Source organism: Centruroides sculpturatus, unplaced genomic scaffold (assembly GCF_000671375.1).
Source record: "Centruroides sculpturatus isolate CEXI.00-Female unplaced genomic scaffold, Cexi_2.0 scaffold169, whole genome shotgun sequence".
In the NCBI taxonomy this organism is placed as follows: Eukaryota; Metazoa; Arthropoda; class Arachnida; order Scorpiones; family Buthidae; genus Centruroides; species Centruroides sculpturatus.
The window spans coordinates 620951-645199 of NW_019384492.1; the positions used below are offsets into that span (position 1 = coordinate 620951).

General features: G+C 30.3%; 1 protein-coding gene across 1 annotated transcript; it reads left to right on the plus strand.

The window, feature by feature from the left end:
• The first annotated feature begins 1227 nt into the window (after window positions 1-1227).
• LOC111621811 lies at window positions 1228-24128 on the plus strand. The gene is made up of 7 exons (XM_023364058.1): window positions 1228-1267; window positions 4391-4605; window positions 16281-16413; window positions 16487-16633; window positions 18368-18512; window positions 23877-23914; window positions 23990-24128. The coding sequence occupies exons 1-6, from the start codon at window positions 1228-1230 to the stop codon at window positions 23911-23913; spliced, it is 717 nt and encodes a 238-aa protein (XP_023219826.1). The 3' UTR covers window position 23914; window positions 23990-24128.
• The last annotated feature ends 121 nt before the right edge of the window (window positions 24129-24249 follow it).

Consider the following 24249-nt stretch of genomic DNA (forward strand, 5'->3'; position numbering starts at 1 on the left):
ATTGAAAATTGGTAAATAGCAGACATTTTCGAGAAAACTTATCGAAACCTACGTATACAATGAAATATTTAATGAGTCTTACCGTTTTATCATAAGGATATACAGTATTTAAATTAAAAATAAATGATTATAAAATATATTTTTAAGTAAAAGAACATCTTTCATTGTTTACAAAATGGATAAATATTTTTAATGCTATCATTTACACAAAGTTAAATTTAGTAAAATTTATTTTAAATTGTGAAATGTTTATCTTGTCACATGTAGAACCAATTTTTCATTAATTAATTTTTTTTATCTGAAAATTTTTTGAAAGATGATCTTTATAACTTTAAAATAGAACTTGAAGCAATTCAAAATATTTTTAATGAAAGGCAAATGAACTTGATTATGTTAAAAGTAAATGTTATATTCACGAGCAAACATACGCTCGTGAATAAAACATTTACTTTTAACTTTAAACATTTTATTTTTTCAGTTTTTATTTTTAAATTAATTTATGAAATTATAGTCTAATACTTGTAAGTCACTTGAGCATAAATAGTTGTAATTTCATATGGTCTGTGAATAATTTTTAAGCTTAATTGACAACAAATCGCTTTTTTAATACACTATATATTATATCGTATCAGAAAATATTTGGAGACTGGTTAGTATTTTATATTAGTCTATATAAAATACTAGCCAAAACTTCTTGGATTGCCCGGAGAATATAACAATTTTAAAATTGGCCAAAATTTTATCAGACGGAATTCATTAGTTTCTGAATCCGCTGGAAATTTAGGATACTCAAAGGAATTCAACTGAAATCTACTAATTCCTGGATCCTTCGAATGTTCTGCGAGATGATCGCCTACATCTTTCTGTTCCACTCCTCTATACTTCTTTTTTTCTTATTTATGGGTCTTCGTCTAAAGATTTTACTCCAAAAATTCCTTTTCTCTTCAGTGTCTTCAATCATTCATTTTTCAAAGCAAACAAACGAACAAGCACGTCAACAAAAATCAAAATCGAAAAAGTATTAATCAAAATCGAGAAATGTGTATACCTTAATCAAGTGAACTAGATAAAACACAAGGAAGATTTAAAACAAGCTTTAAACATAGTGTGCCCCATTACAGATTAAACATTTAATTGTCACCTTTACTATTCTTATCATGCCGTATTTATTCCAAGGCAATTCATGAAAATGCTGTTAAGTGCAATCTAAGCACACTGAAGTGGACAATGTGTCGACAAAATGGATATGAATCTTCAAATAAAGAGAGTGAAATTGAATCTTCCTTGTTTTAGCAGTCTTTCATTCACTTGATTAAAGTGTATGCATTTCTTGATTCTGATTAATAATATACCAGTCCCCAAAAAGCTATTTATATCAAAACGGATTATTGACCAGTACTAATAATGAATATTCATGCTTGAAAAAATGTTTTATCTACAAAATTCTCTTTCCACGTTTTTCTGAGTTTAGAAAATGGTTTATAAAAATATTTTCAAACTTTACGAGAAAATTTTCTTTGAAAATATAGAAATACATTGAAAGTATTACGCATGAAAAATATGCGAGTTGTTTCTAAATAATATACAGAATACGTTAGAAGCAATTCGCATTAAAAAATTGTAAACAAGAAACAAATTAGACTATAGGCTACTTTAATTATGCGTATTTACTTGAGATTTTTAAAGAAATGTTGAACAAATATTGCTTAAATTTCTCTTAAAACTATCTAATTAATTTTGAGTCTAATTTATTTCTCATAGGCCAACTAATCTTTTCCAGAATAAAAATGGAGCCATTGTTCATTAGCCTACATAGGCCAATGTGAAGAAAAATAGTTTCGTGCCCATTACAAAGTAAAAATTGTGAAACATAATACTGTATACACAGTACATTTATATATAAAACATGCATTAGAAAATCGTACGACGTAGTTAATCTATTAGATTTGAAATTTCTTACGTTTTTGCAAGAAATTTGAAATAAAGCATTTCATACACTCATAATAGAAAATCAGTATCATTTATAAAAACAGGGGATTGTAAAGCAAGAGGTCATAAAGTAAAATCTATTTTAATTTTTATATAGAGTACTTTCAACTGGATTATACACAGTATTTATAGCAAGAATGTAGTGAGCAAGCTTTTTACATTTATAGCGAGCAATTTGTAGCATTTGTAGTGAGCAAACTTTTCAAAAAAGTTGTTGGCTCGCTTTAAAATACTAAACCAAATTAAGCAGTAAATTAAACTGAATTGCTTAAATTGAATTAAGGAACAACGAGAAGAGTTAAGCTAATTAGTTGAAATAAATAAACAACAACCAAATGATTAAAAGCATTCGTTTTGTAATGTTTATATTAACCGGTAAAATACTAAACAGTGCATGAAATTATACTTTTAGTACGCATCTTTAGTAGTTTATAAATTAATTTAAAAAATCCAAATAACCTAATTCGTAAATATTTTGTATTAAAACGATAATAAAAAGCCAAATAAATAAAACGTGCAAACGAACAAAAATTTTTTCCTTATTTATTATCTAAATATTTAAATTCATAAATTAAATTAAACTAAAAAGTTTAAAAATAAATTTCATAACAAATTACGTAATTTTAATATCGATAAAATCAATATATTATCAACACGAAAGATTCTGTTCTATTGACTATTGCATTACATTTCAGCAATATGAAGTGTTAAGTATTGCTACTACATTTTATGCACATTTTTTCGAGTTAAATCTTATATGATAAAAAATATTAATTCGTAAACTAATTGAAATTTATCAGTTAATTGGTAAATTTATCAAGTAATCTGGTTACTGGCTAAATTAATATAGAACAATTCAAATAACATTTACATAATTAATTAGTTTGCAATTTAAAAAAATTCCCATTGTCTGTCTGTCTGTCCTCCTTTAATCTCGAAAATAGTGTTAGATAGATGAAAGTCAAAACCAAATATGAAACGTTTAAAAGCAGGAAGATCCGATGAACTATATACAAATTTTCAATCTAAACCAAAAATCACGTGAAATCAATTCAAAATTTTCTCTCTAAATGGAGTTTGGGGAAAAATTTTGTACATAGATGACAGGCACGACTCTATTGTTATTAGGAAAAGTATGATGTACAGGAAAAAGACACTACAAATTTGAGATGGAGAGCATATATTTTAAATTGAATAAATTAAGAATACGATTAAAAATTGTATCCTGAAATTGTGACAATGTCAAAATAAATAATTACTCGTTCAATATGTACGTTTTATATTCTTGACTTTTTTGACAAGGGAGCTTATTGTTTTAAATTTAATTTTTAATTAATAGTAAACTTTATAAAACTAATAAAACTATGAGAACTGATTGAAATCGATTAATTAAATTTTTAAAATGTTTTTGAATAAAAATATCAATATAAAACACGAACAATTTTATGAAAAAAGTTTTAGAACATTGGATTTTTTCCCTTATGACACGAAAATATTAGGAAGATCTCTCTAATTATTTAAAAGTTTGATAACTTCTTTCCTATTAATAAACTGGCCACACGAACATCGCACTGTTATTTATTTCATCCTGTATCACCTTTAAATTTTACTTAATTCCTAATGCTTATGAATTATCATACAGTGAAGCTTTCTTTAAGGGGGTCTTATCACCTCAAAAAAAGCTTCAATGTTTTTCTAAAATCTATTCTCTTTTTATTAAAAATGTTGACTTAATCAACAAAACTGATACTATTTGTTAATTAAGTCAACATCTTTAATAATAAAAAAAGAATAGATTTTTGAAATAAATAAGACCCCTTAAAGAAGGCTTCACTGTATGACGATTTATAAATTACGTGGTGAATGCGGTGTCCTTAATTTAACACGATAAATTGTTTTATATACAGTTGACCTCCCATAACACTGTTGATAATTCCGTTTTATATGAATTCCATGTTGTACGAGTCACTTAGATTTTACAAATACGTGTGCCGGGCTGTGAACGGCTCACGTATTTGTAAAATCTAAGTGACTCATACAACATGGAATTCATATAAAACAGAATAATCAACAGTGTTATAGAGGGGTCGACTGTAAGGTTTAAATAAATCGTAACGGCTTAATTAAAGATATATTTGCACTTATTAAATTCATTTCAAAATAAATTTAATAAACACTTAGTTCTAAGTAACATTTATTAAATGTTGAGTATATAATTCATCGGCCGTAGTTTATTTATTCAAGCATCTTTCTGTAAATTTTCAACCGAATTTATTTACATTATCGTCATCAGTAATCATCTGTTTATCAATCACGTGACCGCGGATCTTGCGTTAGACACGACCGTTCGCCATTTTGATAGTGTTTAAATTTTCTCGTCCAGATCGAACTTTGCCATAAGGAAAGCGAGCAAACGACGGTGCGATAATCGAAAAACTCGTGGAAGAATCGAAAACGTTTCAATCCGTGATCGAGAAGGAACAAACACCGCACTTTGTACTGTTTCATAAGAGTTACATCATTGCCATCATTGATTTCTCAACACCATTTAATAATAACTTCATCTCATCCAATCATTCCTTCATTTCGTGTGAACCAGTATTTAATACTAAACTTGTAAGTCAATTTTCCTATCATTTATATATATACTATAAAAGCCTAGACTATTATATATATTTATGTTATTATATCATTTAAACGGTTTTAATTAAAACAACAAGTGGAAAACATGATAACACTTCTTAATGGATCATACACCTTGACCTAAAAAAGAAGAAAAATGCTCTCTTTGTTATCCTTTAAATTGCTTAAACATTGCTTCATATTTTTAAACAATTATATACATTTTTAAATATATTTCCTTATAGAAATTGCTGTTGTCATGTGAAATGTTTTAACAGTTTTTTTTTATTTCCCTTAACATTTCAATGTACATCCAAATATTTATTAAATGATAATTAATTGCATTCCAGATTTGCCAGAAAAAAATTTTTTTCAGTCATTTTTACTTGCATTTGAATTTAAAAAAAAAATGAGTTAAATTAAACAAAAATTATCAGTTCTTGCGACATGTTTAGTTGCATACAGTGCTATTGGGTCCAAGTTCTGCTTTAGGAATCTTGCATTTGGATAAGAACTTTTAAACCTATTTATATGATTTTTTTCTGTAGGAGTGTTAAATATTTAACTTAAATAATGAACTGAGGTATTCATAAATAGACTAAATTAGGAAATTGCTAATTAACAAAAATTCATATTTAATGAGTGTTTAAAATTTACTGTATTTACTGGTATATAAGACGAGGTTTTTATTCATTTTTCACTGATTCAAAAACCAAGGTCATCCTATATGTGCAAGCAAAGGATTCTTTGAGTTTTTGCAATAATTTTTGTGAACCATGTATTTGCATTTTTTTATTACATGCTCACCCTCTGGGGTTTAAAAACAAAAGTATTTTATCTGGATTGTTTGAATCATTCTTGTGTATAATCAGGAGTAAAGATGAATAGGAATAGGAAAAGCAAAACTTTTGAATTGAATTCCAAATTGAAATTCCAAAATCACACAATAGCTCGAAATAAGTTTTAATCTGTTCCTACGTGAAAATGGATGATTATTCAGAAATCAGAATTTGGAGAAACTCGTAAGTGTAATTGACGAAGAGTGGATTCGACTGTTAAGAATTGGCAAAAAAAGTTCCCAATTGTCCATCTTTATGCAAACAAATTATGTTGTCATTTTACAAGATTTTTTCCTTAAAGATTAAAATGTCAGTAATTTCTGTGGAATAATGTGTGCATTTATGTGCATTTGATATTTTTTTTTATGATTAAATGAAATAAAATTAGAAATCTATTAATAAATCTAATTTTATTTATTTTGATCTTTAAAGTCACACCTTGTCCTATATGCGAGATTGTCTTATGTGTGAGTAAATGTGGTAAATTTGTTTTTATTTTATTTTAGAATAAGATATTTGGTCATTTGGATTAATAAAAGTTATTGCCAAGTTTAAAAGCTATCTTATAGAAAATTTTAAATATAATAGCTGAAATGTAATAATTATAAATAATTTAATAAAATAGAGTTTGTATTATGGTTTCCAACTCCAGGACTTGCCAGGAGAATTTTTTTAAACTCTTAAATCAAGATCTATTCTTTCTGTATTTGCTTGGCAAGATGATCAATATTTGGGTTAGATATTAAAACAGACAAAAGAATAGATGATGGTATTTCGATATTACTGAGAGTAAAAATATCAAATTTTCCATAATTATTTTACTTCTGGAATAGAAAACGACTGGAATCGACTCTTTGGGAGTTAGCTTAGTTTGTATATACAGTATTTTATATAACTAAAATAGACTAAATATAAAAGGATTTTTGAACCTAATAGGTCTATACCCTATATTAAATATTTTTTAAAGGTATAAGTAAATATTACATAAAAACAAAATTTATGAAATTTAAATGATTTATTAGATATGTTTACTTAAAAAATAGTCTATTACAGGGATAGGCAACCCGCGGCCTGCATTAATATTTTTTTGCGGCCACATCACATAAAATATGAATAAATATATCAATTTTCTAGCTTAAGGAAGTATGCAGCAAAAATCCAAATGTTATTTCTACAACTTATGTATGTGACTAGTTTTTCTGCAATGAATTTAGTAAAAATTAAAACAAGAAACTGGCTAACAGACATATCAAAACTAATTTAAAACTATCAGCAACTAATATTTAACCAAATATTTCTGATATATTATGTTTACATCACTTCCAGAAGCTAAATTTTAGTATACATATGCTAATTTATAATTATATATGAATAAATAATTGTGATTTACTGGCATTTTTTTCTCTTTTCTCTTGTATGCAGCCCATATCAGTTCAAAAGTTTTAAAATGCAGCCCTTACATAGAAAAAGGTTGCCCATCCCTGGTCTATTAGATTATATCATTTATTTTTATACTATAAAAATTTTGGGTTTGATTGAACTTTGATGAATTATTTTGATTTCTTATGAATAAACTTGAATTATTATTATAACATTTTTTTATATTTGTTGAAAATATACATTTTTAACTAGATTTTTTAAATTTAAAATTGATAAGTATCTAAATTTTTTAATTTAAATGTCAACTAAAATCTGTAAAAATTGAATCAGAAGTTAAATAAAATTTTAAAATATAAACTAAATTGATGGAATGGTAAATTTGTAAATCTGTGTGTAATATACAGGGTGTTCTGCTTAAAACTACCTGATTTTAATCCAATATAAAAAATGAATGATTTAAGATATATTAAAGCAATGAGCAGTTGTTTATTGTGACAGTGTCACAATGCTGGACTGCAATTTTTAATCATATTTTTAATTTATTTAATTTAAAATATATGCTCGCCACCTCAATTAGTAGTTGTTTGCCCCTGTACATCATACTTTTCCTTTAACAATAGAATTGTGCCAAGTCATCATACCTTTTGGGGGAAAATTTCTAAAAATTGAAATAACATGACTTCTGGTTTGCATTGGAAGTTCTTACATAGTTAATTGGGGCCTCCTGTCCCGAAGGTTTCCGTATCTGGTCTTCTCTTTCTACCTAACTTTGTTCTTGAGATTAATTAAGGAAAGACAGACGAATGATGGTGGGAATTTATAGGTCTATAGTTTTTTCAAATTTCACCCCAACAAGTGACATTGGTGGGAAAATTCATCAAGTTTTATAGCGATTGTTTTTTATGCTGTGAGATGGTGCAGAATTTGAATTGTGAGCATTGTTGTTGAGTCATGGCTTCATCACAGGATAAAGTGTAGGTAGCTGTCTGTATGCCCAAGTGTGACTGCCAAGATCTCCTGATCTGATCCTTGTAGATATCTTTATGGAGTTATATGAAAGATATGGTTTATACAACTTCAGTCAGGATCTTCAGGAGTGCACCTACTGATGCAACAGCATACATAGCAGGAAATTGCCTACTACCTTGATGTTGTCACTGTGACTGCTGGAGTGCACATAGAGATGTGTTGATTTTTTTCAATGAAATTTGGTGAGTTTTTCCTTCATATAAAATCTTTGGTGAACTTTTATCTTAATCATTAATTTTTATATCCAAATCAAATTGGGTACTTTTGAGTGCAACACTATATTATTAGTCTGTAGATGCCAATTATAGATATGTATTAATTTAACAGAACAGTGGTACCTCAAGACACGAACGCCCCAGAATACAAAATTTTCAGGATTCGACATGAAATTTGAACATATTTTTGCTCCACGATACGAACAAAAACTCACCATACGATATTACATTAGTTCGCAGTGCCATTTTTTATTCACTTCTGTTCATTGGTCTCAGTTTGCATGTTTGCTTTGTTGTGGAAGGACCTTGCTTGATAAAGAAAATCTTGAGGTATTAACAGAAAGTGACTAATTTTATTGAAAAGAAACATCCCAAAAAGGTTCACACTAGCTGTATTGCTGCTCAGAGTAATGACATTTGCCTAAGTCATTTTAGAAACATTTTAAAAAGTAGGCAAAGCCAAACCTCTTTGGATAGATATTTTACCAAGCGACCTCTATCCAGTGAAAGTGCTGGTGGAAATGAAGGAAAGAAAGCAAAAAGCAGTGAATAAAAATTTAAAAGATTATATAAAACAGCACTAATTTTTTTATCTTTTCTAAGTTATTTTTAAGTTATTGATACTAAAACTTAACTTACATGTTATGTAAGTTAAGTTTTAGTATCATTTCCCTTCTTCCTCTCCTCCGCCACCAGTTTACATTTCCACCATCGTCTATCCTCAAAGGTAAAGTGCAAATAAAACTACATTTTTTTTTTATCAATTATTATTCTGTTATGGTTATTTATACATTTACAACTACAAAATGCATTTTTCAGTGATTTTTAAGTTATTGTTACATTATGTTATATACGTTAAGTTTTAGTATCATTTCCCTTCTCCCTCTCTTCCGCCACCAGTTTACATTTCCACCATCGTCTATCCTCAAAGGTAAAGTGCAAATAAAACTACATTTTTTTTATCAATTATTATTCTATTACGGTTATTTATACATTTACAACTACAAAATGCATTTTTCAGTGTTTTCCTTACTATAGTTATTTTTTTTTAAATNTCTTTCACCAATATTTAGAATGGAACTTCAGGGTGGACATAGGTTGTATATTATTCCATAAACATTCATATAAATTAAAACATATCATCTAGGGCAGGGCTTCTTAAACTTTTTTTATTCACGACCCCATTTATGATTGTGATTTTTTTTGCGACCCCAAAAAAATATAAAATAAAGATATACAGTATACAAATTTGCAAAAACAATAATGCTATACTACCACAGTTCAGTCTTGTGTTACAATGGAACAGAGACAACTGAATACACTGAAAAGCGACAATACTACACTAGTTCACACTACAATCAGTGTTGCTGAATTGTTGTCTCACTGCACCAGAAGTGACACGAAGCGCAACTCACGAAACCTATGACACAAAGCGTGCCATTTTCAAACTCTCACAAATTATTTTCAATATTTTGCATTAAAATCTCACGACCCCAAGATTTCACTAAGCGACCCCAAATGGGGTCGGGACCCATAGTTTAAGAAGCCCTGATCTAGGGCTAAGGCTTTTATGTCCAATAGATGGCACTACGAGTACGACGCCCTAAGTTTGCTTTTCTGTGAGGCATTATGCTTTTCTGTGAGGATGAACTAAAGCAGATCATCTTCTATTTATCTATCTATATAAATAAAAATGTAATGTTCGTTTGTTACTACCGATTCCTTTGATATTTTGATACAACGCTGCATTCGAATGCGCATGTGTTTTTATATAATATACATGTTGAAATTTCCCGCACTGGGGGAGATTGACAGGATTAAGGCTTACAGTAAAGAACTCTGCTTCTATTTATACTATTTCAGATGCGGTTTTTTGCGTTTTTGATTGCGTTTTAATAGGGTATGTCAAAAGAATATACACTAAGAAGGAATTTTTTGAAAAATTCCCCCCTCCCGAGGAAAGTGTTATACATTTATAATAGTTACATTTTGAGCCACAACAATGTGTGGCTCAAAATGTATTTAGAAAATTTAGAAAATTGCATTTTATTTTCATAAATTTTACTTCTGTATAATAGCAAGTTTTACTCTTGCTATTTTCAAGATTGAAAAGAGCAATTGGATTATATTTGCTATGGGTTGCATAATTTAATTGCTTATACTGTTGAATTAAATCATATTTGCCATTTTATATTTATATAATAATGAAAATTTTTTTAAATACCATATTTTTTGGAAAACAGTTTGGTCAAACTATTGGACAACCATCATGCTTGGGACCACATTGTCTGACTGCCAGTGGCATATTTTCCAGAAGTTCTGGAAACATTAACAAGAAAATCTGCATAACATTGTCCATTTAATGGCATTTAAAAAAATAAGGATTGATTATTTGATCTTAAACATTACACAAGGTATTAAGGCTCCATATATTTCTCTAAGCCAATGTAGATTCTTTGCTGTCCAATAATGAACATTGTGGATATTATCATGCTCATAACTTTTGAATGTTGCTTCATTGAACCACATAACTTGCTAATGGAAAAGCAAATTTAGCATCCAATGATAGCAGTAGAATCAATATGATTTTGAAGGTTAATGTTGCAAATTTCTTGATAGAATACTGTGTGAAATGGATGCTTTCCATTGTCATTCAAAATTCTCTAAACATTCAAATGGCTCATACCAGAATCTAAATATATTCTTTTGAATGGAATCATGAGAATTAACCATAAATGCAGAAGAACATCTACCATTCTTTCATCTCTGACTAATTTCTTGATAATTTTGTGTTTATAGTTGAATATGATAAATTTTGCATATATGGATACCAAATGTGGAAAATACAAGACAGAAGTAGTGCATTCAAGCTGGATTTCTTTCAGCATAAAATTTACTTTACATTCACACAGTATCATTAACATATCAGTAGTGTCTTTGTTATTAAACAGTATGATTGATTTTTTGGGATAAACAAATGTTTGAGAAATTACCAAAAACAAAGATATACAAAGACTGAAGGCTGAAAAGAGAAATATACAATCTATCATTTTTAGTGTTGCAACATGCTTGTTTATTATTACAATTATTACATATGATTAGTAAATAGCAAAAGCAATGTTTGGTTTATTTTGTAAATTGGGATTTTCTAACCACCAGATGTACATTTATAAAAAGTTCTAACCAGCAATACTCAACTTGACTCCTATTCTGATAAGAAATTCATAATCAGTTATAGTTAACTTTATTTCTACTGAGTCCTGATTAATGTCAATGTCACCAATTGATTCTTCACATGGGTTTGGAGAATATTTTTTATAGTTAATCTTTTACAACAAACTGTTTTCAAGAAAAAACACTAATGTGTATATGTATATATATTATCAGAGTATAAAATTGAAAAATGAAAACATTTTTAATAAGAAATTGTAACAAAATTTTAATACTTTTTGTAGTATATGACATACAGTGGATGATCGGTTAATGAACAAATCAGATAACGAACACTTTCGCGAGAGATTTTTATGATTGGACAACGAACACTTCACTGAACAAGAAGAAGTGACATAAAATAATGAATACCGATTGGTCTTCCTTTGTCTACAGGCAACAATTCAAAACTTTTCAGAGCATGGGAGACATTGACATCGACGTTCAACCCAGTATATACTGATCAGATAGTATTCCCCTAACTTTGAAACTCTCCCTTGTAATTCTAGCCTTTTATATTTCTGATAGAAACAATTCTTTTATGTTTTCTTCTGAAAAAGCGGATTTATGCCAATATCTGCTATTAAAGATCTTTTGAAGAAGTGGGAAGATGTCAGAACAACGGTCTTAAAATGGCATTCAAATCAGGCTGAGGTTAATAGGCTTAGGGATCTCTACAATTACAATGTGATTAATTACTTCTGAAAAATCATGAAGAAGACAGAAAAGCAATCAACATTGGACAGATTCTTTAACCCCCATAAACAGAAAAAACATGACAAATAAAAATGTAAGACTGTGTATATACGTATTTTTATTATTACATATGAATAAATGTAGTAAGAAACTATATATTTTTTATTTTTTGGGGTTTTCAGAACAAATTAATCAAATCGATTTACCATAGAAACCTATGGTAAATTGATAATCGGTTAATGAACATTCGGATAGCGAACAAAGTCTTGGAACGGATTATGTTTGTTAACGATCACCCACTGTATAGACATGGGCAAATGTGGCTTTTTTTGAGTTACATGCGGCTCTTGTTGAAAGTGTTAGTTTCTGCTTTTTATTATTATTTCCACAATTTTGTGAAAATATGTTTATTAAAAAAATTCAATATTTGTTTTATATTATATTTATATTATATGATAAAATTGCGGTACAGAACGGCATTACAGAATAAAAAAAAGTACAAAACTGCGGCTCACATGCATTTTGCAAAACCTGCATTTTGGCTCCCACTGAACTCTTGCTTGCCCACCCCTGTTATATACAGAGGACTTAAACATTTATCGAAGGACAAAAGAGATCTATACAGCATTCCATAAGTATATGTGTGTGGTGTGCACTTGTTCCAGTACTAAAATAACCAAAGGGAATAATTTAAGATATACATTTTAAGATACAAATAATCTCTGATTGTAAAGGATAACGCTAATATGGTAAAAATTAATACAAAAAATGAACATTATTTTGCTATAGAATATGTACAAGATGATAATATAAAGATATAAATTCCTTTAGTGACAATTCAAAGATATAAATGGTTGAGTGAAATGTTATGGATTGCATATAGCATTCCTGATGTCACTGTTTCACAGGCCTCTTGTATGTGACTTTCCAGTTTACCATCATGCAGTGCTGCTGGGCAAACATCATATATTGATGCTTTTAGATGGCCTCACAGGAAAAAATCCAGAATGGTCAAGTCTGGGGAATGTGGTGTTTATGGAATGGGCTATGTTCCACTCTGCAAGCCACTGATGCGTAACTGTTCTGGAAATGAAGGGTTGCATGCTATCATGCTAGTACTAAACCTGCTATGGTTGTACCAGTGTCAAGTTATCAAGCCATTTGTTCATCATCATGTTTGGGATGTTCAGATATCTGTTACTGTTTCAGAATGTTATCAATGAATACAGAATCATTCAAAATTCAAACTATCAGATTCCTGTCTAAATGGAAAAAAATTTGAGAGCTGATTTTGATGGAGACACCCAATTGGCCAGGAAGTTGCTCATCCTAAATTCTACATCAGATGTTTAGGGTAAAATGCACTTGGTATTATATATGTTATGTGCATTGTGGAGCATACTCTACTTAGCTATACCCAGTGATATACATTGTAACAGCTATACATTTCATTTCAGGAAAACAGTTCCACATCAATCCATGAAATGTGCTAAAGGAGTTGTGGTTTGTCATGCTGTAAAATTAACATTATGTTGCATCACTCAAATTTCTGTGCAGTATCCTCTGCATGTTGTGTTTTGCAAATTGCAGATAGCAATGGAATGGATGTATGTTATGGGAATGTAATAGCTAATGTATTTATGTTCATTGCAGTCAACAAACTAATCTAACCAATAAATACTGGAAGGACATTTTTTGCTCTGGGGTAGATGTTTAAGTGCACATCCTTTATATGTATAAAAAGTCTATAATATAATGCTGTTATAATTTAGTAATGCTAACTATTCATTGAAATAATTGATATGCTGATTTCTGCAATTTTTCCATAGTTTTATTATATGTTATCATACTTAATTTTTTGTTCTAACCAACCTCCTTTTTTACAGACCTTCAGTGTATATATAATAAAATATTAGAAAACTTATTGCCTTCTATATAATAATCTTTTATTATTTTCTCTTTAATGATTTAAAAGGTACCCACATTGAATGGTTACAAAATATTAGATTCTTATAAATTATAAAAAAAATATTTGATAGATTTCAAAACTTTGTATTGGGTTGTTTGGAAAGTTCTTGCTGTTTTGAATCAATGCTTTCAACTCAGGTAAATATCAACTGATTTAATTAAAATAACCACCATTTCAACAAATGCACTCTTGTCAATGTTGAAGTGCAAATATTCCATGTTGATAAAAATTCATGTCTCTGGAAGCAACAAATATCTGAAAAGTGTTTACGACATGTCTGATCTTGGAAGCACATATTGTGGAGGAAATTATCCAGAGCCTAAAAAAAGTGAAAATTTGTTGGAGATAGATCTGGAAAATACCATGAGTGAAGCAGAATCTATATCCAACTAGTGCAATTTCTACATGGTTGCATTAAACACTTATGACCTGGTGTTGTCATGAAGAAGGATGGGACTTCTTTTGTAGACCAATAGTGACTGATTTTTGCACAATTTCTGGTAAATAACTTGTAGTTCTTGACAATCTATCTCTGCTCTCATAGTTTCACCAGGTCTGAGAAGGCCTTAATGCAATAATCTGGCTGTACACCACCGAACAGTCACCATAGTCTTCTTATGATGAAGACTAGGTTTAGGAGAAGATTTGGACAATTCATTGGAATAACCCATATATTGTGAGGTTTTTTTTCTAATATCATATAAGAGCCACTTATCACAAGTGATGATTCTTTGCATGAAAGGTTCGTTTTTGTTTCACAACAGCAGCAAACAGCAAACCTCCAACCTGATCTGTATCTGGTGCTCTGTCAGTTTGTAGGGTTCTCACTGATCCAATTTTTTTACTTTCCCCATCACATACAAATGCTCTCCCACAGTACTGTGTCACACATCAATGTGATCAGATCTGATCATATTGCTGTGGGATTAACTTCAACAAATTCTTTCAAACAATCTTCTATAGTGAGTTTAAGGTGACTGCTCTAGGGGCATCTTCAAGGCTCTCTCATCTCTGGATTTGAACTACTTAAACCAATCTCTCACCATCCATTCTTTTGGATCATTGCTTTGGAAAGCTTATTCTAAATTGTGAATTGTCTCAGCTGCACTATGACTGAGTTTGAACTCATAAAATGCCAGAAGCTTATAATTGCACCTTTTCATGTTCTTTTATATAACATAATATATACAATATTTGGCAAAAATTACTGATGGCAATAATATAGATGTCAAGAGCTAGACACACCAATTTGGATGAATGAATATATTGCACCTCTATAAAGATTACATTATGTATTTTGGATGTCAAAATCATGACACCAGCCAAATGACAAGAACTTTCCAAACAACTCAGTAGATGTAGTGTGAAAGCAAGGCCCTTAAAGCTGTCATGAAAACTTTTAAAGACCACTAATTATAAACCTCAAATAGAAAAATTATCATCAAATAAACCAATCAAATCAAATTTCCCATTAAATCAAATACAGTAGAGCATCGATTATCCGACCCCTGGTTAACCGTCACATCGGTTAACCGACCGTTCTAGTCGGCAAATTTCAAATGTCCGCTAGTGATGTGGCATTACAATATTTGGCTATGTCTTGGCTACTTTAATATTATTTTTGTTAAATTTTTGTGTGTTTTAGCTGACAATACTGGCTCGACCATTGAAGGGAGGCCAGTATTTAAACAAGACTTAATTTTCTAATTATGAGTGGTTGTTTGTTTTGTGAGCAATAAAATAATTTAAAAGTAATTTTTAACGATATAATAGCGACAATTATTATTTTTTTTAAAAATTTGTTAGGCTTAACATCGATGAAAATTCAATGCAAAGTTGGTTAATAGCGATATACTAATTACATGGGGTATACTAATATCCTAATATACTATACTAATAATGTATTTTTTTCATTCTTTTCGGTTATCCAATTTTTCAGTTATCCGACCAACCTGAGTCCCCAATTGAGTCGGATAATCGATGCTCTACTGTATGTTTGTTATAATCACATTATTCTTTTCTTTTCACTTGTATAGAGTTTATTAGTATTTTTCTGATTTTAAACATTTAAATAATGTGTACAGAATGAAACAACAAAATTCTACGAAATTTAAAAATGTGTTGTTATAAAAAAATTTTAGATTGCATTTTATTCTAAAGCTAATGAATGTCAATTTTTCCAATTTTATATAATTTAAGTATCATGTCATTAATTTCAAATGATAATACAGTATGATCAAATGTATATAAAACAATAGAAAAGTAAATTATTGAATTTTATTTTAGCATTGTAACATCAAAAATTGATAAACTTTTCTTATTATATTTTAGTTTTACAAACTGAAGTTCACAGTGTGTTCATCATCATCATTAAAATTATCTAGTCTTTTGTCCAAATTTGGACAGGTACAGGATACCATTGTAACCTGTGTTTGCCTGAATTATCAGCACACATTTAAAAGTGGTAATTATTAATATTTTATTATATTTTATGAAATCATTTTCTTTTCATTAACATTTAAAAATTTTTATTTTAGATTCAATGGCTTCAATACCCTGTACCTCTTTCAGTGCTGCCAAAATTCATGAAAATATGAAGAAAGAAAAGCAGCAACAAAAACCACAGTTTATGGGAGAAAATTCTTTTTCAAAAGGAAATGAATTGCCTCCTACATCAAAGTCTTGTAAGTTTCATATTCTTAAATTATACATATAATTATTTACTTGCTGTAAGGACAAATTAGATATCAAAATTTATTATTATTTGTATTGTGAACATATATATCACATAAAAATACAAACACAAAATAATTACTTTATTTTGATCATATATGGCAAATTTAAAAAAAAATTAAACATATTAAGATGATTTAATAAATTTAAATATGAAGGTTTTTTCTAATTTTAAAATTATAAGTGTTCTCCCCAGAAATTTTTACTTACTGGATGGAATGGAGAATTAGTTGGGTAAACCAAAAAAATATTGTACAATATTATAAAATTTTCAGTTATTTGTAAATACAATCTTTCTACAAACACATTATGAATACATTATATGTATATGCATACATAATAGTATCAGTTTGTGTAATCTGATGTCTTCTGACGGTCAGGTAATTTTTCTACTTTTCTATTTATATATATTTCTTCCTTCCTGTGTCTCTCATCATTTATCATATTACCACCTTCTCGGGGTTTTCTTGGTCTTTCTCTCATATTTTGTGGCTGTCCTTGACTGTGTGTACTCTCAGGTACTCTCAGGTAACCACACCACACCATATTAACTGCCTTCTTATTAATTCCTCAATACTGATTTCTTTTATTCATCAATTCTTTAAATTTTTTTTCTTTGTGCAAAAATAGTAATTTGCATAGTCTTGACAATACATCTATTTCAACTGAACTTATTTTTAATATTCTCTACATTTTGGCTCCATATAATACATAATGTACTCCTCATTATGTATTACATATATTTCATTTTCTTTTTGAGATTTTGGTATTTCACTAGATTCCATTCAGTTTCTTAATTAAACTGCCTTGCAGATGCGTTGCCAGTTAGGCTATCCAGACCTCCAGTCCAATTTCCTCTTCCAGTATATATAATAACAATTTTAGCAACTTTAATGGATCACGCTAGTTAATCTGATTACCTAGCTAATCTGCAGATTAACTAGCGTGATCCGTTAAAGTTGCTAAAATTGTTCTATTTCTCAAATTACCTAGGTAATATGCAGATTATCTAGGTAATCTGCAAATTACCTACTAGGCACTCGGTAGACAGATCTGATTAGACAGATGTAAAAGTTAGATTAAACAAAAATTGCAATACTGTAACGTTTGTTTGTCATCATATTCTAACTTTACAGCTTGTAAATGTTAATTTTTTTAAAATTTCTTAAACTTAAGATTTTGCAAGGAACAAGTTAAATTATCCTTGTTTTTAACAGTTTCTATTAAAAATATCTTTTAATTTTTAGGCATGATTTTATATTTTGTGTATATTTTTATATTATATTAGGTACAAAAAAATTTCTTTGTGAATGTTTTAATTATATTTACTAAAATTTTTTAATATTTATCAAATGTTACAAATTTATAAATAACTGATTTTGTTTTCATGAATTTTGTGGAAGTATTATAGATTATTAAATTTTCAATAAAATGAAATTAGAATTAATTTTTTCAGCCATATTGTCAAAATAGGAATTCAGATTCTATTTAGAGTTAAAACACATTTCTTTTTTTTCTGTCTGAAAAAAAGATTACATACAGTACATTAGAATGTATACATTGGATATTTATTGTGTATCTTTTTGCTATATTAAGAATGTAAAATTATGATTTAAATACAAAACTTTTATAAAATAAAAATATTTAAGTTAATTTAATAGTCTTTTTTTATTTATTCATTCTAGTTTTGGAGATTCTTACTCCACATAACTATAATAGCAAATTGATGAACAGCATTTGGGGTTTGTATAATAGATATGCACCAGATGCTTTTCAGAAGAATTCTGAAGGTTCACTCCCCAGAGCTGAATTGGCTGCCCCTCAGGCCAAGTAAGTGTTTTTAATATTCTATATTGCATGTATTTTAAAAATATAAATGAAATTTTATACAGTAAACCTCGCTTAACGAGCACCTCATGTAACAAGCAAAACAAATTGTAAAAATTTGACTTGCTTAATGAGCAATGTTTTGCATAACAAGTGACAAGAGGGGAAGTCCCAGATTGTGCGCATGCTCCATCAGTCTGTGTTTAGCACTCATTCCACTAGCATCTTAGTGTCGCTTGTGATCACACATTTTTCCAAACTTGTGTTCAGACATATTACATATAAACATCAACAACCATAGCCCATTATATAATCAACACACCAATAATACAATACCATACAATAATTTTTATTAACGTACAGTAGGTACATTTCTGGCCCTGCCTAAAGCCCTGGTCACACTATGCGATTTCCAGCCGCGCAGGCGACTGCAACCGCGACGGCTGTTCCCGTTAACTGCTAATCCCCCCCTCGAAAACCGCCGCGACTGCAATCGCAACTAGAAACAAAAAGTTTGTTCTACTCGCGACGATTGCAAACACGCATCCAATCAACAAACGCCTTTATGCCACGTCATACAGTGACAACATTGAAAATAGTTCATCATCATGGCAGATAGTCAGAGGATTAATACTTTTACAGAATCGAGATTGATCGAGCTTATTCAGGCTCACGAATACCTGTGGGATTTTAATTCTTCGTTTTATCGAAGATTTTATCTTTTCATGTATTTTCGCCAGCTCTATTAAAATAATCGCCTTTTTTCTTTTATTCATTCCAGAAAAGGAACTGCTTGCTATTTTAATAAGAAAAGTGGCTAAAATTCCGTAAATACTCTGAAGTAGAACGTAAAATATCGGCAAACTCACGAAAGTAGTCAAAAACAAGCTACTGTAATTTTATTGGTTTATTATAGGGCCACGTGTTTCCGAGTTGCAACGTCAACGAACAATGTGTGACCACGAGAAGACGCGCGCGACTCGCGCTTGTTGCAGTTGCAGTCGCCTGCGCGGCTAGAAATCGCATAGTGTGACCAGGGCTTAAGGCATTACCAGGGTTGAAAACATACAGTAAATGTGAATGACATACAGTAAGTATAGATATATACAGAATAAACAATAATCAAGAGTGAACATATATCAGAACATAACAACACATCACCGTGTCAATAAGAGTGAGATAACAAACATAGAACTAACAATGTAGAGGGTATGGATTAATGCAACAAAAGTTTGATCAGATGATAGAGATGACAATTACATCAAGACAATAGATAGCAAACCATTAACGCTACAGAATTTGGGTGGTTAAAACGGTGAAATATCAAACTAGATACAAACAGTAAATGCATAGAAATATATTAGCGTGACAATAAGTGTGAACAGATGGTAATATAATGACATCACAGCAGCAAGAGTTAACAATACAATAGACACGACAGCATTATGAACGGTTGATGGTATATGACAAACCAAAATATCAAACTAAATACTATTGTGGGAGTAACAAACCAAGATAACAAACTAAATACTAATAATACAGTACATAGATAAATATTAGTGTAACAATAAGGGTGAACAGATGATGATAAAATGACAGCACAGCAACAAGAGTTATCAATACAGTAAACATAACAAGATTATGAGCAGTTAATGGCATAGTGCAATCCACTTGTAGGATTATGGCCAGTTAGTTATTCACAATCACCAGTGAGAGCTCAGCAAATTTCCTGGCTAGCCTAGTGAAGGCCAGATAAATTTCTCTGGATGAAAGCAGCACGCTGTAGTCACAAGGCCAGGTGAGGCCCGAGTCTTCTACGAGGAGTTTTAAGTCCAGTTTTTCCTTTTCTAGTGTGATACACTCATAGATATAGTGTGTGCTATTGTCTTCAACCTGGCAGACTGGGCATAAGTTAGTGTCATTGTTGGTAAATCTGAAGAAATACTTTGCAAATTTTCCATGATTGGTAATTAGCTGAGTTGTTTGAAAGCTAGGAGTAAACCAACTAAGGGAGAAGAACTGCTATATGTTGGGAATGAATTTATACGTAATGTGCTGATTATTACGGTTCCAACTTTCTTGCCAGGCTTGAAGACACTCTGTCCACAGCAGATGGCGTAGACTTCGTTTGCTGATTTTGTTATAGATGATAGGAGCAGAGTCACTAGCAGTTGCCGACTTGGCTAAGAAGTCGGCTCTCTCGTTCCCTACTGTCCCCTGATGGGCACAAGTCCAGAAGATGCTCTATATATTGTTGGAATTGTTGATGAGTTCTCTAATTTCACAGGCAAGATAATGAAGTGAGTTGCTCCCAATGAGGCTGCTAGCAGAGAGGCAGTCGGTATAGATATGGATGAAGTATTATTGTAGTTATAGTCCAAGATATTGCCATGAGTATGGCTATGAGTTCAACCTGGAAAACAGAACAGTTTCTGTCCAAGCGAAAGCAGTTGTGATGTAGTTCCCTGCTGTCTTCATAAACAACGTAGCTGCAACCAATGTTATCATTCATTTTAGATCCATCAGTATATAGCTCGATCTTGGCCAGGTGTGGGGGGGATGTCTTTAGCCTGGAGTAGGTCCCAGGGTATGGGATGTTGCTATAGCGGTAGGGTCTCTCAATGGCACCTGAGTAGATGAATCCATCATTAGTTTGAATGTCGAGGCCCCACCTGGCATGGTGCAGCTTGACATTATTGGTGATGGTCAAATCAATGGGAGGTTTTCTTGCCAAGATTTGCAGGCTGCACGGTATGCTTTGGTAAGAAGTATCAACCCCTTCCTTTGCGAAGAGATAAGTTTTCTTTTTTCATGCACTTCGCGAGCAGCCCACCCCCACTGCCACAAGCGTATGTTATCTTTGGGACATAAATGTGGTCATAGATGGCACTCATGGCTTCGCTGGAGAGCCCCCAGTTATTCCTTGCAACCTGTGCGAAGGCTTGTATAATGAGTCCAGTTTGTTTGGTTATATAGTCAATGTGTTGGTCCCATGACAGTCTATGGTCCATAATCATGCCGAGATATTTAATCTCTCTCTTAATCTTGATTGTCTTCTCATTCATTTTGATGTGTGGGGGCGGTGATAGAGATTGGGCTGGCCTGATCTGTTGAAAACAATACCCTTAGTTTTCACAGGGTTGAAATATAACTTGTGTTCTTTGTCCCAGTTAGACTTTTTCTAGCATTATTTTGGCCCTATGTTCCAAATCATCACGAGATCAGCCACCCATAGGGAGTATGACGTCATCCTCATAGGCATATAAATTATCTTGTCCAAAATTATCCCCAAGAAAAGAGTTGAAAGTGATATTCCACAATACAGTAGTGGCCCAATAATCAACACAAAAATGATATGCCAAATTCTTGGGCTATGTAAAGGCTATAAATAAATATTAGAAATTAATTAATTTACCTAGAGGTAGGCAGTTATGCCGCCATCTCATATTAAATTGAATGACCAATTTCAAATTAAATTTTAGAAATGTCTAAATTAAAAATTATTTATTTAGAAATATTAAATCTAATACAAGATGCAGCATAACTGCCTACCTCTAGGTAAATTAATTAATTTCTAATATTTATTTATAGACTTTACATAGCCCAAGAATTTGGCATGTTTTTTCAGACATATTAGCTGTGATTTTTTTTTTTCCTGCAAATCAAATTCACATACCAGGTTGGTTCATTTAGTACTAGATGATGATGATGATTCACACTCTTTAACAATGTATATTGTATAATTTTCTTTGAATAAACACTATACATAAAATATTTGAGTATTTTTTTTTGGCATGAAACGCATTATCATATTTTACATTAATATATATGGAAAAAATTGTTTCGCTTAACAAGTGTTTTGGATTACAAGTAAGATTCTGGAATGAATTATGCTTGTTAAGTGAGGTTCCACTGTATTTCATTTAGTTATATAAGATGATAAAATATAAATTTACATAATGAAATTTTTTTAATGACAAATGGTTCTATTGTTAATTTTGAAGATTGATTAAAATTTTCAAAAGTATTATTTTATCAGTCTTCATGTTCTAAAATTTTACTATTTTTGAAAATTTCCACAAATCAAATTTCATTATAAACATAGAATATAATTTAAAGCTCTTGGCATTTGTATCAGCATTTACAGGTGATTTCACAATCTCAGCTAGGAGTTATGCATTATCTGAATGGGGCTCTAAAATCTTTGAAAATTACACACACCAGTGACCTGAGATGGGCTTCGCATCTTGTTATGTCAATTTAATTTTTATTCTTCAGTTACAGAACACATACTTAGAATTATCCTTGCTACTACATATCAAAGCAGCCTGGCCAAAATTTGTGAAACGTAATATAGATGGTCCTATATTGTAAAAGATAAAGAAAGACTTGAAATAAAAACTTCTTATATATATTAAATACTTTCTTTCAGATAGCAAACTGTTTAAATTTTTCCATGAAGAAATGTTTTTGTGCTGCTTTAAGACAGCTTCAGCTTCTTAAACAAAATGTAAAACAAATCTGTAATTTTTTCTGTTGAAGATTGTTTGAAAAAGTATAAAATTAATTTTTGGCACCATAAGAGTAAAATAAGAGCCAAATTTGGTACAAAGTGGCCAAACCTGGCATCACTCTATGCACCCCTGATATGCAAACTAGCATGTTTGCATGGGACTGCATCCATTTAAAGAGGTGAATGTCCTTAAACTTTAACTCCTATTTTCTGAATAGAGTTGAATGGCCTGCTAAAACCAGATGTTTGAATTGCTGTACAGTCGGAGGCCAAACCCATCTTTGCTTACTAGGAGAAGAAATGGATAAAATGATAACAAATTAAAATGAAAATATATAGTTTGAATTTAAATCAAACCCCACACTTGCACAGTATTAACATTGCTTCCCAATTCAGCTATAAGTATTAATTTTCACGCTTATATCACACTGTCTCCTTCATTTTTTTGTCTTGCAATTGTTTAACTGTATCCTTCCAACTTCTTGTTTCTAGTATTCCCATCCATCTGGTGTTCAGTTTTTTAAAGTTCTGTGCATTAATGACATTTAGATGTAAGACGTAAATGAAACATTAAGAATATAAGAATTCTGAAGCAATGTCATACTAGCTTCTAAGTATTATGGGTTGTTTCTAACATACTGTACATCTTTTTGTAGGGCCCATTATGTTTTTGTTTAGAGATCTGAATTTTTTAATTTTTCCTATGTAAAAATATTTCTTGTATATTTTGTGGTGATAATTTTGTATAAAACTTGTCAGCTCACTTGATGTTTTTATCATTTTGTTACTAACTGTAAAGTTGAAAATTTCTAAAAACATAATAAAGAAGTCTTTTTTTTTTTTTTTCTTAATAGGACTTGGAGTCTTTGGACTTGGGGCCGCCTTAACTGAAGTAAGAATATTCTAATTTAAAGTTTGAAATACTTTATTAATTACTTTAATTAATTCTCTAAAAACTTTTTTCCAGGCTCTCTCATTACCAGTCAACATCCAATAAGAAATCAGCTATCTGGTATTGAGAATTTTGCTTCAGTCTCATCTTACCCAATATATTGAAATTGTTTGTTATAACTGTAAATGTTTATTGTTCTGTATTTACTAATGTATAGATAAAAATGAAAAGCAATATTTGTATATTAAAAGAATTTGCTATTACAAATATATATTGCATTATATTCTTATCAAAAAATACTCAAAATCATCTAAAAATATAGTTATATAAAAAAT